The following is a 12,823-nucleotide window of genomic DNA, read 5'->3' as shown; positions in this document are numbered from 1 at the left end:
TGTCATCCAGAGGGACCTGTACAGGCTTGAGGAGTGGGCCTGTGCAAACCTCATGAAGTTCAACAAGGCCAAGTGCAAGATCCTGCACCTGGGTTTGGGCGATCCCCAATATCAACACAGGCTGGGGGATGAAGGGATTGAGAGCAGTCCTGCGGAGGAGGACTTGGGGGTACTGGTGGATGAAAAACTGGCAATGTGCGCTTGCAGCCCAGAAAGCCAAATGCATCCTGGGCTGCATAAAAAGAGTGTGGCCAGCAGGTCAAGGGAGGTGATTCTCCCCCTCTACTCCACCCTCGTGAGACCCCACCTGGAGTACTGTGTCCAGCTCTGGGGTCCCCAGTACAAGAAAGACATGGACCTGTTAGGGCGAGTCCAGAGGAAGTCCAGAAAATGATCAGAAGGATGGAATACCCTTCCTATGAGGAAAGGCTGAGAGACTTGCGGTTGTTTGGCCTGGAGAAGTGATAGACTTTTTGCCAAGTGTCCTGGTTTCAGCTGGGATAGAGCCAATTTTTCTTCTTAGTAGCTAGAATAGTTGTGTGTTTTGGATTCAGTATGGGATTTGGTATGAGAAGAATGCTGATAATACACTGATGTTTTCAGTTGTTGCCAGAGCACTGGACCCAAATTGGCCAATAAAATATTCCATATCATGTAACGTCATGCTCAGTATATAGATGAGTGTCGGCCGGGAATGAGGGGGTTGTCTCTCGCGTCTGGGATTGTGGTTTTGGGGATCTTGGGGTTTTTTGGGATCGCTAGCCAGGAATGGGGTGGATATTGGTCATTGGGTGGTGAGCAATTGCATTGTGCATTGCCCGTTTGTACTTTCTATTATTGTTATTGTTTTATTTTATTTCAAACATTAAACTGTTTTTATCTCAACCTATGAGTCACCCTTTACCCCTCCAATTTACTACCCCACCCCCCAGGTGGGGGAGGGTGAGTGAGGGGCTCTCTGGTGTTTGGCTGCCGCCCGGGTTCAAGCCACAACAGTCCTTTTTGGCACTCAGCGTGGAGCTCAAAGGGTTGAGATAACAACAGATCTGGTCAGAGCATATTACAACGAATTTGTTACAATCATTCATTGTATTGTTTTAATAGTTGCTGGTCATAATGTCAGTTGATTGGCTCTTAGAGTCGTGTCTTTGGTTCTCACAGTTGTGCTATGCACCACCTCACTAGCCCTATATAGTCCCTATGCTGCTGCTTATCACCTTGTAGTGCTAGGGCCTGAATAATAGGCCCTGAAACAAAGTTGACCTCTAGATGAACCTCACAACCAAACGTTATCCGTTATTAGTATCTGCTAATTAGTAAAACTGTATTACCATTAGCATTTATTATTAGTATCTGATCATCAATGAAATATGTATGCTCACTAGTGAAAGATGTAGCTTAGACAAAATATAATCAGTAGTGAGGATGAAATGCTGTGAGAATGTGTATCCAACTTCCCTTGTTTAGCCTTGTTCAAGGCTGAGAACCCAAGTGTTTGGCCTTGTTAGAAACTCCCTTGGTTCTCCCCCCTGAGCCCTGGCCAGGCTCTGGGTGGAATCCAACAGGAGGATGAAACCAGATATTTCCGCTCAAAGAAAAGTGCAAGTCATTCTGACTTGCTGATTTTTGGTATATAAGGCTGGACCCTCTTGCCGTGACTTTGGAAGCCTCACCTACGGATGGACGCATTGCGTAGGACTTCCCACTTGCCGGGACAGGCTCTCCAAATCCTCGCTGCAACCGGGGCTCCCCAGCGACTGCGGATCTGGATGATGGTAACGTATGCAAGTGGTGATGGATCTTTCTTAATCACTATTCTCCCCATCGTGTAGTAATGATTAGGTGCATTACCTTGCTTATTCTTATTTTCTATAATTAACTGTATATAGTAATAATTAAGTGTACTATTCTGTATTTTTCTTATTGCTTATTTTCTGTATCACTTGGTTATATCCTTTAACTATTAACAGTAAAATAAGCCTACTCTTTTCGGTCTGGTGTCTGAGTTTAATTGGCATCCTCGATCAGCAAAACACACCTGTGGGAGGTGGATCAAGATTTTCGCTTTGCTGTACTATGTAACTCTGATTTATCGAACGATAAAGTTCTCGGTCCTGAGATTAGTCCGGTATTTGTACTCAGCATTGTCGTCACCTCTGTACTTCGGGGGTCATCTAGTGGAAAAGTTTAACAATTACACCCTTTACCTTTTCTCCTCAGAGAGCCAATCCATGGGGGAGACACCTTCCTTCACCTCCCCCTTGTCCTCCAGGCTCCCTACAATAGCGTTTGAGAATTTCAGAAATGTTGAATATCTTTGTAATGTTGACACTAACGTGGTCATCTTATTGCTAGGAATTGGCGTGTTCCTGCATGTGATTCAGGTTTTGTTCAGGGTTAAGTGACTATTTAAGAGTATCACCCGGAGATCTACCCCAAGGCTGGAGAGTTATGAGTGGCAGGGGGTGTGGGAGAGCATGGGCAAGTACCTAGGACAGTGGGCACCCCCAGTGTTTTGGAACTTCACCCTGAACAAGTGCAGAATCCCAAAAAACTAGTAAAATATTTGGAAAACGTATGCTGTCACCCTGGCAATTCCAGAGAGACACAAATCACTGCAATGTGCTGGGGCCTGGCCCATGCCTACCGAGCCCTGTCCAACACTATTCAGTGCCCTCAAGGGGAAGAGAAGGGCTCTGGATCTGATAGCAAAATGACAGGCACTGCAGCCTGAGTGCACCCTCAGCAAGTTTGCGGATGACACCAAGCTGAGTGGTGCAGTTCATATGCTTGAGGGAAGGGATGTCATCCAGAGGGACCTGTACAGGCTTGAGGAGTGGGCCTGTGCAAACCTCATGAAGTTCAACAAGGCCAAGTGCAAGATCCTGCACCTGGGATGGGGCAATGCCCAATATCTATACATACTAGAAGATGAATTGATGAAGAATCGCCCTGTGCAGGACTTGGGGATACTGTTGCATGAAAAATTGGACATGAGCCAGCAATGTGTGCTTGCATCCAGAAACCAAATTGTATCCTGGGCCACATAAAAAGAAGGCCAGCAGGTCAAGGGATATGATTTTGCCCCTCTACTCTGCTCTCATGAGACCCACCTGGAGTACCACATCCAGTTCTAGGGCCCCCAGTTCAAGAAAGACGTGGACCTGTTAGAGCAGGCCCAGAGGAAGCCCACAGAAATGGTCAGAGGGCTGGAACACCTCCCCTATGACAAAAGGCTGAGTGAGTTGGGGTTGTTCATCCTGGAGAAGAGAAGGCTCCGGGGAGACCTTATTGCAGCCTTTCAATACTTAGAGGGGGCTTATAGGAAAGACAGACCTTTTACCAGGGCCTGTAGTGACAGGACAAGGGACAACAGTTTTAAACTGAAAGAGAGTAGATTTAGATTGGACCTAAGGAAGAAATTCTTTCCTGTGAGGGTGGTGAGACACTGGAACAGGTTGCCCAGAGAAGTTGTGGATGCCCTATTATTGGGAGTGTTCAAGGTCTAGTCGGATGGGGCTTTAAACAACCTGGTCTAGTCCCTGCCCATGGCATGGAGGTTGGAACTGGATGATCTTTAAAGGTCCCTTCCGACCCAAATAATTCTATGATTCAATTATTTCTACCATATAAACAGTAATTAAATTACCTTCCTAATTTTCACATGAATTATCTACAAAGCAGAGCCTTATGACTAAGAAACCACAGTGGTATCTTCCAACTTCACAGGAAGAGATTTATTAGTGAGTTGTCCTATTATCAAGACTTTTACCACATACTGTACAGGCTACTTACTACATTATGAAGTAATTAACACCTGCAAGGAAAAAAAAAAAAAAAAGAGTATGTTTGCTTAGTTCCTACAAAAAAAAAAAAAAAAAGATTAAAAAAAAATCGACAAACCAGATGGGATGAACCATTTAATCAATAGAGAAAATTAGAAAATGTTTCATTAACAAAATTCACAAAGGCCTGCATGCCTAAAACTTCTCCTGACATCCAAAGCAGCTAAAAGGGGCTTCTTCCTCTATTTCAGTTACACTTACTAGCCTGTCAGACTGCGCTAGAAATTAAATAAACTGACTACATCAGTGGGTTTTCTGGAAACTGTCTTGTGCTTTTAAACAAAGAAAAATATGTACAGAAATGTTGAAAGCAACAGCCATGCTAACCATGCATTGGATCTTTTAGATACCTTCCAGAACACAAGACATGTTCATGAAGATTGTTATTTGTTTTCACCAAGGACTTCCTATTCTGTCTACAGGAAATGGCTGTGTTGTCATCTACCTCTTCTAATTAAAAAGCTATGTCCTACATTGGCTCACACCAGAAAAGGTAAATTAAGGGGAAAAACACACCAGAAGAGGCGAGTGGGGGGGTGTGTGTGTTAGAAAAAGAGAGAGAAACACAGAGTGCATAAAGTCTAGTTATATTTGGAACCTGTAAATTAAGAGGCACATTCCTCATGCAAAATTCCACGTACTGATACTTCAGTCTGAATGTCATATATGCTCACAGTCAAGGGCACCTTTCCTCCTCTTATTCTCCCTCCACTTTGAAGTGCCACCTTCCCTTCTTCTCATGATGAGTATTTTAATCAAGATATGTCCACAGGACATGCATGTGTGTACACACATGCATCTACATAGCATCAAGAGGTCACAAACAGGTCTGCTGGGGCTGCAGATTCTAAAGAATTCAAGAGAAAAAAATGTCTCGCACATTTAATTCTGGGAATTTAACACTGAGAATTTTCAAAGGAAAATCCTAGCTACCTATTAGTTTCTAGACATGCTATACAAGGACATTAAAAGAGGCTATGCTATCGCTCCCATTTTGTGTCAATTGATTTCAATCCACCAGGAGACCTTTCAACACCTGGTAGATGAATCTTCCTTCTACTCCATCCAGCTGGAGCAGCCAGTCAGGTCAATTTAGCTCAACTCAGTATCATCACCCACTTCAGGTAAATCAGACCCTGCAGTACATAAGAACACCAAAACAGGTTATGCGTTAGTGTCACTAAACGTAGCACACATTGGGTTTGCAGCAGGTTGCCTCCATGGCTCTAACCTGCCGGTGGCTGCAATCAGAGTGTATTGCATCCTCCGTATTGCCAGCGGAGAGAAGGGTGCTCAGAAGGCAATGATGGAAGGAAAAAAAGGTAGAATTTGTTTGTTCCTCCTGACATTCACCTTTGCTTACAGCTTTCCCAATCCAAATCAGTCCTCCGTGAGGAAACCCTGCTCTTTTCTTCTTATCTGCCTGTTGCTCAGCACCCCAGCACCCCCCATCCCACTAAGAAAACTCCAGACTTCAATAGTCTTCACATCACATCAGAAACACCTGAGCTCCACCCCCATCCACAGAGGAAGAGGTTCTCTTCAACTATCAGGTGAAATCTTTCACCACCTGTCCCAGGACTATATACAGGAATCAAAGTTGCATACAAAAAACAAAAGGGATGGCCTTATTGTTACACCATTTTTCCACCATTTCCAAATCCATATAAGCTAACTGAAAATAATATCCCGCAAAATGCTACAAACATAAGCTTGTAATGTCTCTTTTGCATAGCCTGTGCAGAATTTTATCTGTGTGAAAACCAAGTATTTGTTAACTCTTTCTCTTTCAGTAGGCATGTTTTTTCTGAATTTCCTTCCTGTAGTCCTAGCAGTAGATTTTGTATTTTCAAAAGAAAAAAAAGATTTCATTAACCTCAGATATCTGAAGAAAATGTAAAGGAAGCAAAATCTTGTGTCTGTTCAGCTTGGAAGCACTACTATTTTGTTCAATAAAGGCACACGCATTTTATATAATTCTTGTGTGTTGTCTGTAATTGATGTTCTGTTTTCCTGCACTTGAATAACAGTATGATTTAAAGATTCAAGGAAAAAAGAAGGCTTTATGTGAAGCTCCCAAAATTATTCCATGTGTCATGAAAGACTGGCAAGTGGTTAATATTCCCCCCCAAAACCTTTTCCTTTAGCAGCACTGTTGTCATCTTGATAGGTATCTTGTCAAAAAACATGTTTATTTATTTTTCCTTTCTCACAATATCTTAGTAAGAACTCTGTTAAAAGAGTATTACCGCAGTTTGGCACCTTCATATCCAGCAAGGCTGTCCTCTTGGTGTTGTCATCTATGCAATATAAATCCTGAGTTTCTCTGTAGAACTTGGTCTCTTGAAATTTCTTGATCCACATAATTTCACAGGAACACCTGAATGGATTGTCCAGCAATATACTACAGCAAAAAATCAAATGATTTCTTAAGAACATATGCATATAGAAAAAAGTTTCAAAGCACTCATGTGGATAAAACTAAAAGTTGAACTCTACTTTAAAAAGGTATGGATCAAAGACCTCAGTGCAATGCAAACTGTAAGTAGATATGGTTTCTTTGTAGAAAATTAAGCCCTGTCTGCACCAACTAAGAATCCATCCTGCCATGGATCAGAGAAGTCACACGGGGGGCTCAATTCCTATCTCCCATTCACTGGTGTGAATCAGGAGTACCTGGAGAGTTGGGCTTTCCACTAAGATCCATTTTCTTTCATAGCAGCTAAACACATCAGAAATTCTTCTCTTGTATGATAGACTCTGCTCAGCTATCTCACAAAGACCACTCCAGAAAAGGTTTATTTCTGTTAAGTGGATAAATTCTTTATAGAGCCAGATAGTCATGTCTTATAGGCAAATTCTAACTCTTACCATAAAAAAAGATTTTACATAACCTTAAAGATTCATCATGTATATCACTCTGGAAAAATCTCATAGTAAAAGCCCTAAGTAATGTTATGAAGAAACACTAACTGAAAAAATGGCCCAGAAACAGTAAAGCATAGTATAATAGTATAGTATGCTGTATGAAATTTAAATCACTGATTAGCAAATCAAACATGGACCTGTTTGAGCGAGCCCAGAGGAGGGCCACAAAGAGGGGGGGCTGAAGCACCTACCTTATGAGGACAGGTTGAGGGAGTTGGGGTGGTTCAGCCTAGAGAAGAAAAAGCTCCAGGGAGACCTTATAGTGGCCTTCCAGTACTTAAATGGGGCTTACAGGAAAGATGGGGAGGGACTCTTTATCAGGGAGTGTAGGGATAGGACAAGGGGTAACGGCTTTATACTGAAAGAGGGTAGATTTAGATTAGATATAAGGAAGAAATTCTTTCCGGTGAGGCACTGGTATAGGTTGCCCAGAGAGGTTGTGGCTGCTCCCTCCCTGGAAGTGTTCAAGGCCAGTCAGAGAGGGACCTGGGGGTGTTGATTGACAGCCGGCTGAACATGAGCCAGCAGTGTGCCCAGGTGGCCAAGGCGGCCAATGGCATCCTGGCTTGTGTCAGAAATAGAATGGCCAGCAGGGACAGGGAAGTGATCTTGCCCCTGTACTCGGCACTGGTGAGGCCGCACCTCAATGAATGTGTTCAGTTTTGGGCCCCTCACTACAAAAAGGACATTGAATGACTCGAGCGTGTCCAGAGAAGGGCAACGAAGCTGGTGAAGGGTCTGGAGCACAGGTCTTACGAGGAGCGGCTGAGGGAACTGGGGTTGTTTAGTCTGGAGAAGAGGAGGCTGAGGGGAGACCTCATCGCCCTCTACAGCTACCTGAAAGGAGGTTGCAGAGAGCTGGGGATGAGCCTCTTTAACCAAGTAACAAGCGATAGGACAAGAGGTAATGGCCTCAAGTTGCGCCAGGGAAGGTTTAGACTAGATATTAGGAAGCATTTCTTTACAGAGTGGGTTGTTAGGTGTTGGAATGGGCTGCCCAGGGAGGTGGTGGAGTCCCCATCCCTGGAGGTGTTCAAGAGTCGGGTTGACATAGCACTTAGGGATATGGTGTAGTTGGGATCTGTCAGTGCTAGGTTAACAGTTGGACTAGATGATCTTCAAGGTCCTTTCCAACCTAGATGATTCTGTGATTCTGTGAAGGCCAGGTTGGACGGGGCTTTGAGCAACCTGATCCAGTGAAAGGTGTCCCTGCCCGTGGCAGGGGGGTTGGAACTCAATGATCTTTAAGGTCCCTTCCAACCCAAACCATTCTATGATTCTATGACCTGTAGATGGCTGTATTTTTTACTAGCTCTAATATCTAATACAAAACCCAGTTGTTTTGTGTGAAATAATCTCATAAAAAGTATTTTAAAGTTGAAGGGAAAAGGATATTTTAATCTATAAATTTATGTTAAAACTTTCTCTTAATCTTTTCTGAAGGCCTGGAATTAAAATCTCTCTGCACTTATGTCACTGGCAACATATTTGCCACCTTCTTTGGATCAGAATTTAATTTCTAATCTTTGATGGACCTGTACCTTCAAAAGAACAAACTTCAAAGTCCTATTCTTTCATTGCTAGCCGCAAATAAACTTTAATTTTAAAAATGACAACTTACAGATCAGACAAACCCAGATGGCGAAAAGGCTTCTTGGACAGACTTGAGAGCTTGTTTCTGGATAAATTGCTATGGGAAAACAGAAAAATTGTATTAATTAGGGCTGCTTCTTCTTACACTCCTAATACAGTTTGTGTCTCTCTCAAAAGAAATGATGAGCCCAAACGAGTTCTAAAAAGTTCTTATTCCTTTAACTTCAGTAGGAAAGAAATAGTGCCCAGTCTCTTTTTAAAGTTTGATGGGTTTCAAGGATTTGAATCCAGTCTATGTCTGAAGTTAAATACATTCTTTAAAATCAAAATCAACAGGGCGTCAATATTTTCACTTAAAGCACTTGTGTTCATTACAGAAAAGCAGCAGATTTAATTGTGTTTCACATGTATTATGTAAAGTCCAGGTGTTAATTATATGCTTGTATGCATATATATACATAATGGTTGTATCCCTTTCTTAGATACTGCACCAAACTCTGTACTCACATACTAGCACACATCCACGTCAGAGACTTTTAGTTATGATGTTCAAATTACATGTGCAATATGCACCCACAGGAAAGATCAAAACCAAAAATGTAAAATGCTTATATTGGGCTTTTTTATGTCAATTAAGCATTTACAGTTTCCAGTGGTAATTAAGTGAAAGGTTCTCTCCCATTATGCAGAGCAAAGAAATGCTCATCTGATTCAGAAATGCTCCCCTTCCCAGGCTTACAAAAATGCTTTCTCCAAACCAAAACAATGGTTTTCTGTAGTCTTATCAGTCCACAAACTAAAGATAGTGAGAGCAGTAAACTGTAAAACTGCCAGTAGTTTAGTGCAAATCAGAATTATGAGCCAAAATACCACGAGTTTTATGTGATATTATAGAGGTGCCATAGGGGCTCCATATTTTAAGTTGCATAGCATTTAAAACAGGGATTAAACCTCTTCCCCCTGCCCCCTGACTAAAACATACAGTGTTTACTCCCCCTACTTTCAGCCCTTGATCTCTGAGTACAAAATAATTTTCAGAGAAATTACGGGGGTACAAGTTGCACCTTTTATAAGCATTTAGAATGGAATCTTTAAGAGATTTTATTTACTATACTTTTGTTGATTCCTTCTAGCAAACAATGGCATGAAGTTTGCAAGCTGACTGGTCCTAATGTGTGAGAACAAAATGGGTGAGCTACTGTTTCATTACTCAGATCAACTGAGCTGCCCTACAGTAGATGCTGGTGGAAACATGACATGTGGATCCTGATGGTCAAAATTAAAGTACAATTTGCATGTAGGACAGAAGTTGTGGTTAAGTAAAAAACAGTCAATATGTTAACTATGATGTTTTTCCTAATATTCACAAATAGGTTGGGAGGTTGAAAGAAGTTAAATCCTCCTATGAAATTGGGCTCTGCTCTCCATCACTGAGACAACACAAAACATGTCAAATCTTACCCCTCCACAGATGATTCTCACTCATCAAAAAAAATCCATCCAGTCCTGACACTGCTGAGCAGCACACACAGATGCCCCCATGGTATTCCCAAATGAGGCAAGTGCCTGATTCTCTTACCTGCACAGTGACTAAATCCCACCTTCCCTGAAAGACAACCAGATATACAGTGGGTTCCACCTGCAGATAGGTACCCATGCCACTTACTAGTCTAGTGGGATGCCACTTACTAATCTAGCGGAAGGCAACATATTCCAGGTCATGGGAGGTCAAGATTTAAATCTTGGTTTCTGTACAGCAAAGGACCCCACTCTTCCATAACAGGAGGACTCCCTAACCATCAAATGATGGGTCCCTCAGGGAAATCTCTGTCCAGATGAAGTTGTTCCATTTCATGTGATCTTCCCTGACACCCTAAAAAGGAAAGCCCAGGCTCAACCTTTGACTCCAGACCAAGTCAAATAGAAGGGGCTTTGAAAATCACCCCTCTTCCACTTTCTAAATATTAGAGTATCAAAATACAGATCCGAAAATGAGCCTCAAACATCTTCCATAAGAGCCCCAGCCATCCTATGAGATGGTATTTCTCTCTTTTTCTCTTAAGAAGATAAAATCTTAAAAACATATTTTTTAAGAAAATCTTTAAAAAAAAAAAAAAGACTGACCCCAGGAAAGGGTTTTTTGTTGGTAAGCTGGAGTGGACATAAGAGCCTAACTACTTCACGAACAGGACTGAACAGGACTGAAGTCCCATTTTTCCTATGGATTTCCTTCTGACTTGTTACATGCTAATTCTCCATTTCTCTGTGAGGAGCTGAGCTGCCTCATTCAGAGATATAAGCTCTACTGGGCAGCAGACTGTTCAGTGTTGCCCTAATTGTATTTTATTGTCATTTAGCTTCAGGCCACTCATCACTTTTGGAGAATTTATTGCAACCCCTAGGCATAAGAATAGCCCTTACTTGATTTAAATTCTAAGCCAGACTTACTGTCCAAATATCAGTGAGTATGTTACTTTCTGAACTCTTCATGCAGGTATAAATGCATGAGCCAGTAAGGAACTGGAACTATTAATTCAAGCAAAATTATCAAAAGAATAAAAAATTATTATTTTAACAAATCCAGTTGTGAAAAAACAAAAGTAACTCAATAGGTTTAATTGTCTTTTCAGATTTTTACCAGTTGTGCTTGCTATATACCAGACAAAGGAAGTAAGAAGCAGTAAAAACAGTAACAAAAAAATCCTGCTCCTATATTCTTGGTCATGGGTTGACACATAGTACTTTATGACTGTAGCCTTTTCCTCCACGTAGTTTAGCACCTTAAGGTTTTTCAAGTCGGCAAGTAATTCAACAGAAATTTTTCAGACCACTATTATTGATTTATTACCTTAAACTATACTTCGACAATAAATTTTCTGTTATATATTTTTCATAAACTGAGCACTTTATATTGATTATAGAGATTCCTGCTATGGTCTCTTTAATCCATGTTAAGTGAAAAAACATGGACCAACTTATTAAAGAGTAGGCAATGACCACTCGTCCATTTCCGTGGAAACAGAATATAAAGTAGTTCACCAATTCTATTACACACACATGCATGCATGCACACACACACAAAGATTGTGGTGAGCAGCCCAAAGATGATTCATCTGGGCTTCAAAGAGTCTGGCTCCTAAGGAGAAGACCAGCACACAGTCAAAAGCATGACTGTATTTTGCATACAAATATCAAGCCCACTTTAAAGTAGCTAGACCTAATACAGCTAAAAGCATACCTGTGGCAACATAGGGAACACAAGAGTGGCCTATGTAGCTGCATAAATATTCACATAGCTAGCAACACAGGTGCAGCTTTACATTGCAATATCACTGTACTGGGTCTGGCTGGGATGGAGTTAATTTTCTTCATAGCAGCTGGTATGGTGCTGTGTTTTAGATTTGTGACCAAAACACTGCTGATAACACACTAATGTTTTAGCTATTGTTGAACAGTGTTTGCACAGTGTCAAGGCCTTCTCTGTTTTTCACTCTGCCCCCCCAGTGAATAGATTGGGGGTGTGCAAGAGGTGGGGAGGGGACACAATCAGGCAAACGACCCAAACTGACCAAAGAGATATTCCATGCCATATAACATCATGCTCAGCAATAAAAAGGGAGAGGAGAAGTTTTAGGAGTTTAGCCATCTTTTGCTCGGGAACTGGATAGGCATCAGTCTATCCATGGGAGGAGGTGAGTGATTGCCTTTGCATCACTTGTTTTGTTTTCTGTCTTCTTCCGTTTCTCTTTCACATATTAAACTATTTTTATCTTGATCACAAGTTTTTCTTGCTTTTACTTTTCCTTTCGTCTTTCCCCATCCCACTGGGGGTGGAGGTGAGGAAATGAGTGAGTGGCTGTGTGGTGCTTTCCTGCCTACTGGGGTTAACCCACAACAATCACTATGCCACTATACTACCTACACTGCTCCTGGCAAGGAGAGGCAAGAAGGAAGAGGAGGGAACAGATCTAAGGAGAATGGGAGGGAAGAGTTAAAGAAATAGTCATGGCCATTTTGCTATGCTTCAGTCTTCCTCTACAGGCTCCTGCTCTGCCTACGGCTGGAGCCAGCCCTGTATTGCCTGTGCACATGTGAGAGAAAATCTGCAGCTAGGTCTCAAATAGTTACATTTAGCTACTTCTCCTAAACCAAATCAGCCTAGAGATATGAAAACATTCTAATACCTAGAGGTGTAAGTATACAATCTATACGAATCTATGATTCAGTGATGCAATTTTACACAGCCTGGTACATAACAATAACTATTTTTTAATGTTTTAGGAAATACATACTTGCTGGGAAATTTATTTCTGTATTTAAAGGTATTGACAGAATACCATGCATGTGTATTAAACAGGTCTATTAAAATTATTTTTAGCAGCAGATGATCTTATAAATTACAGCACTACTAAACTAGGACTGTTTAATAGCTTGCTAAATGTGTCTGTTGACTAATT

The 12,823-nt window shown here is 41.6% G+C and overlaps 1 protein-coding gene across 1 annotated transcript in view; it reads right to left on the bottom strand.

Annotated features, from left to right (window-relative positions):
* LOC141917553 (BDNF/NT-3 growth factors receptor-like) overlaps positions 1-12,823 on the bottom strand; it is a 243,026-nt gene that overhangs the window by 199,387 nt on the left and 30,816 nt on the right. Inside the window, exons 5-6 of the mRNA XM_074810810.1 lie at positions 8,395-8,463; positions 6,095-6,249 (exon numbers count right to left, since the gene is read on the bottom strand). Coding sequence (XP_074666911.1) covers positions 6,095-6,249; positions 8,395-8,463 — 224 coding nt within the window. The remainder of the gene's footprint in view (positions 1-6,094; positions 6,250-8,394; positions 8,464-12,823) is intronic.

Source organism: Strix aluco, chromosome W, assembly GCF_031877795.1.
Source record: "Strix aluco isolate bStrAlu1 chromosome W, bStrAlu1.hap1, whole genome shotgun sequence".
In the NCBI taxonomy this organism is placed as follows: domain Eukaryota; kingdom Metazoa; phylum Chordata; class Aves; order Strigiformes; family Strigidae; genus Strix; species Strix aluco.
Note: the sequence above shows the minus strand (reverse complement) of the source record. Positions and strands in the feature narration are given on the sequence as shown.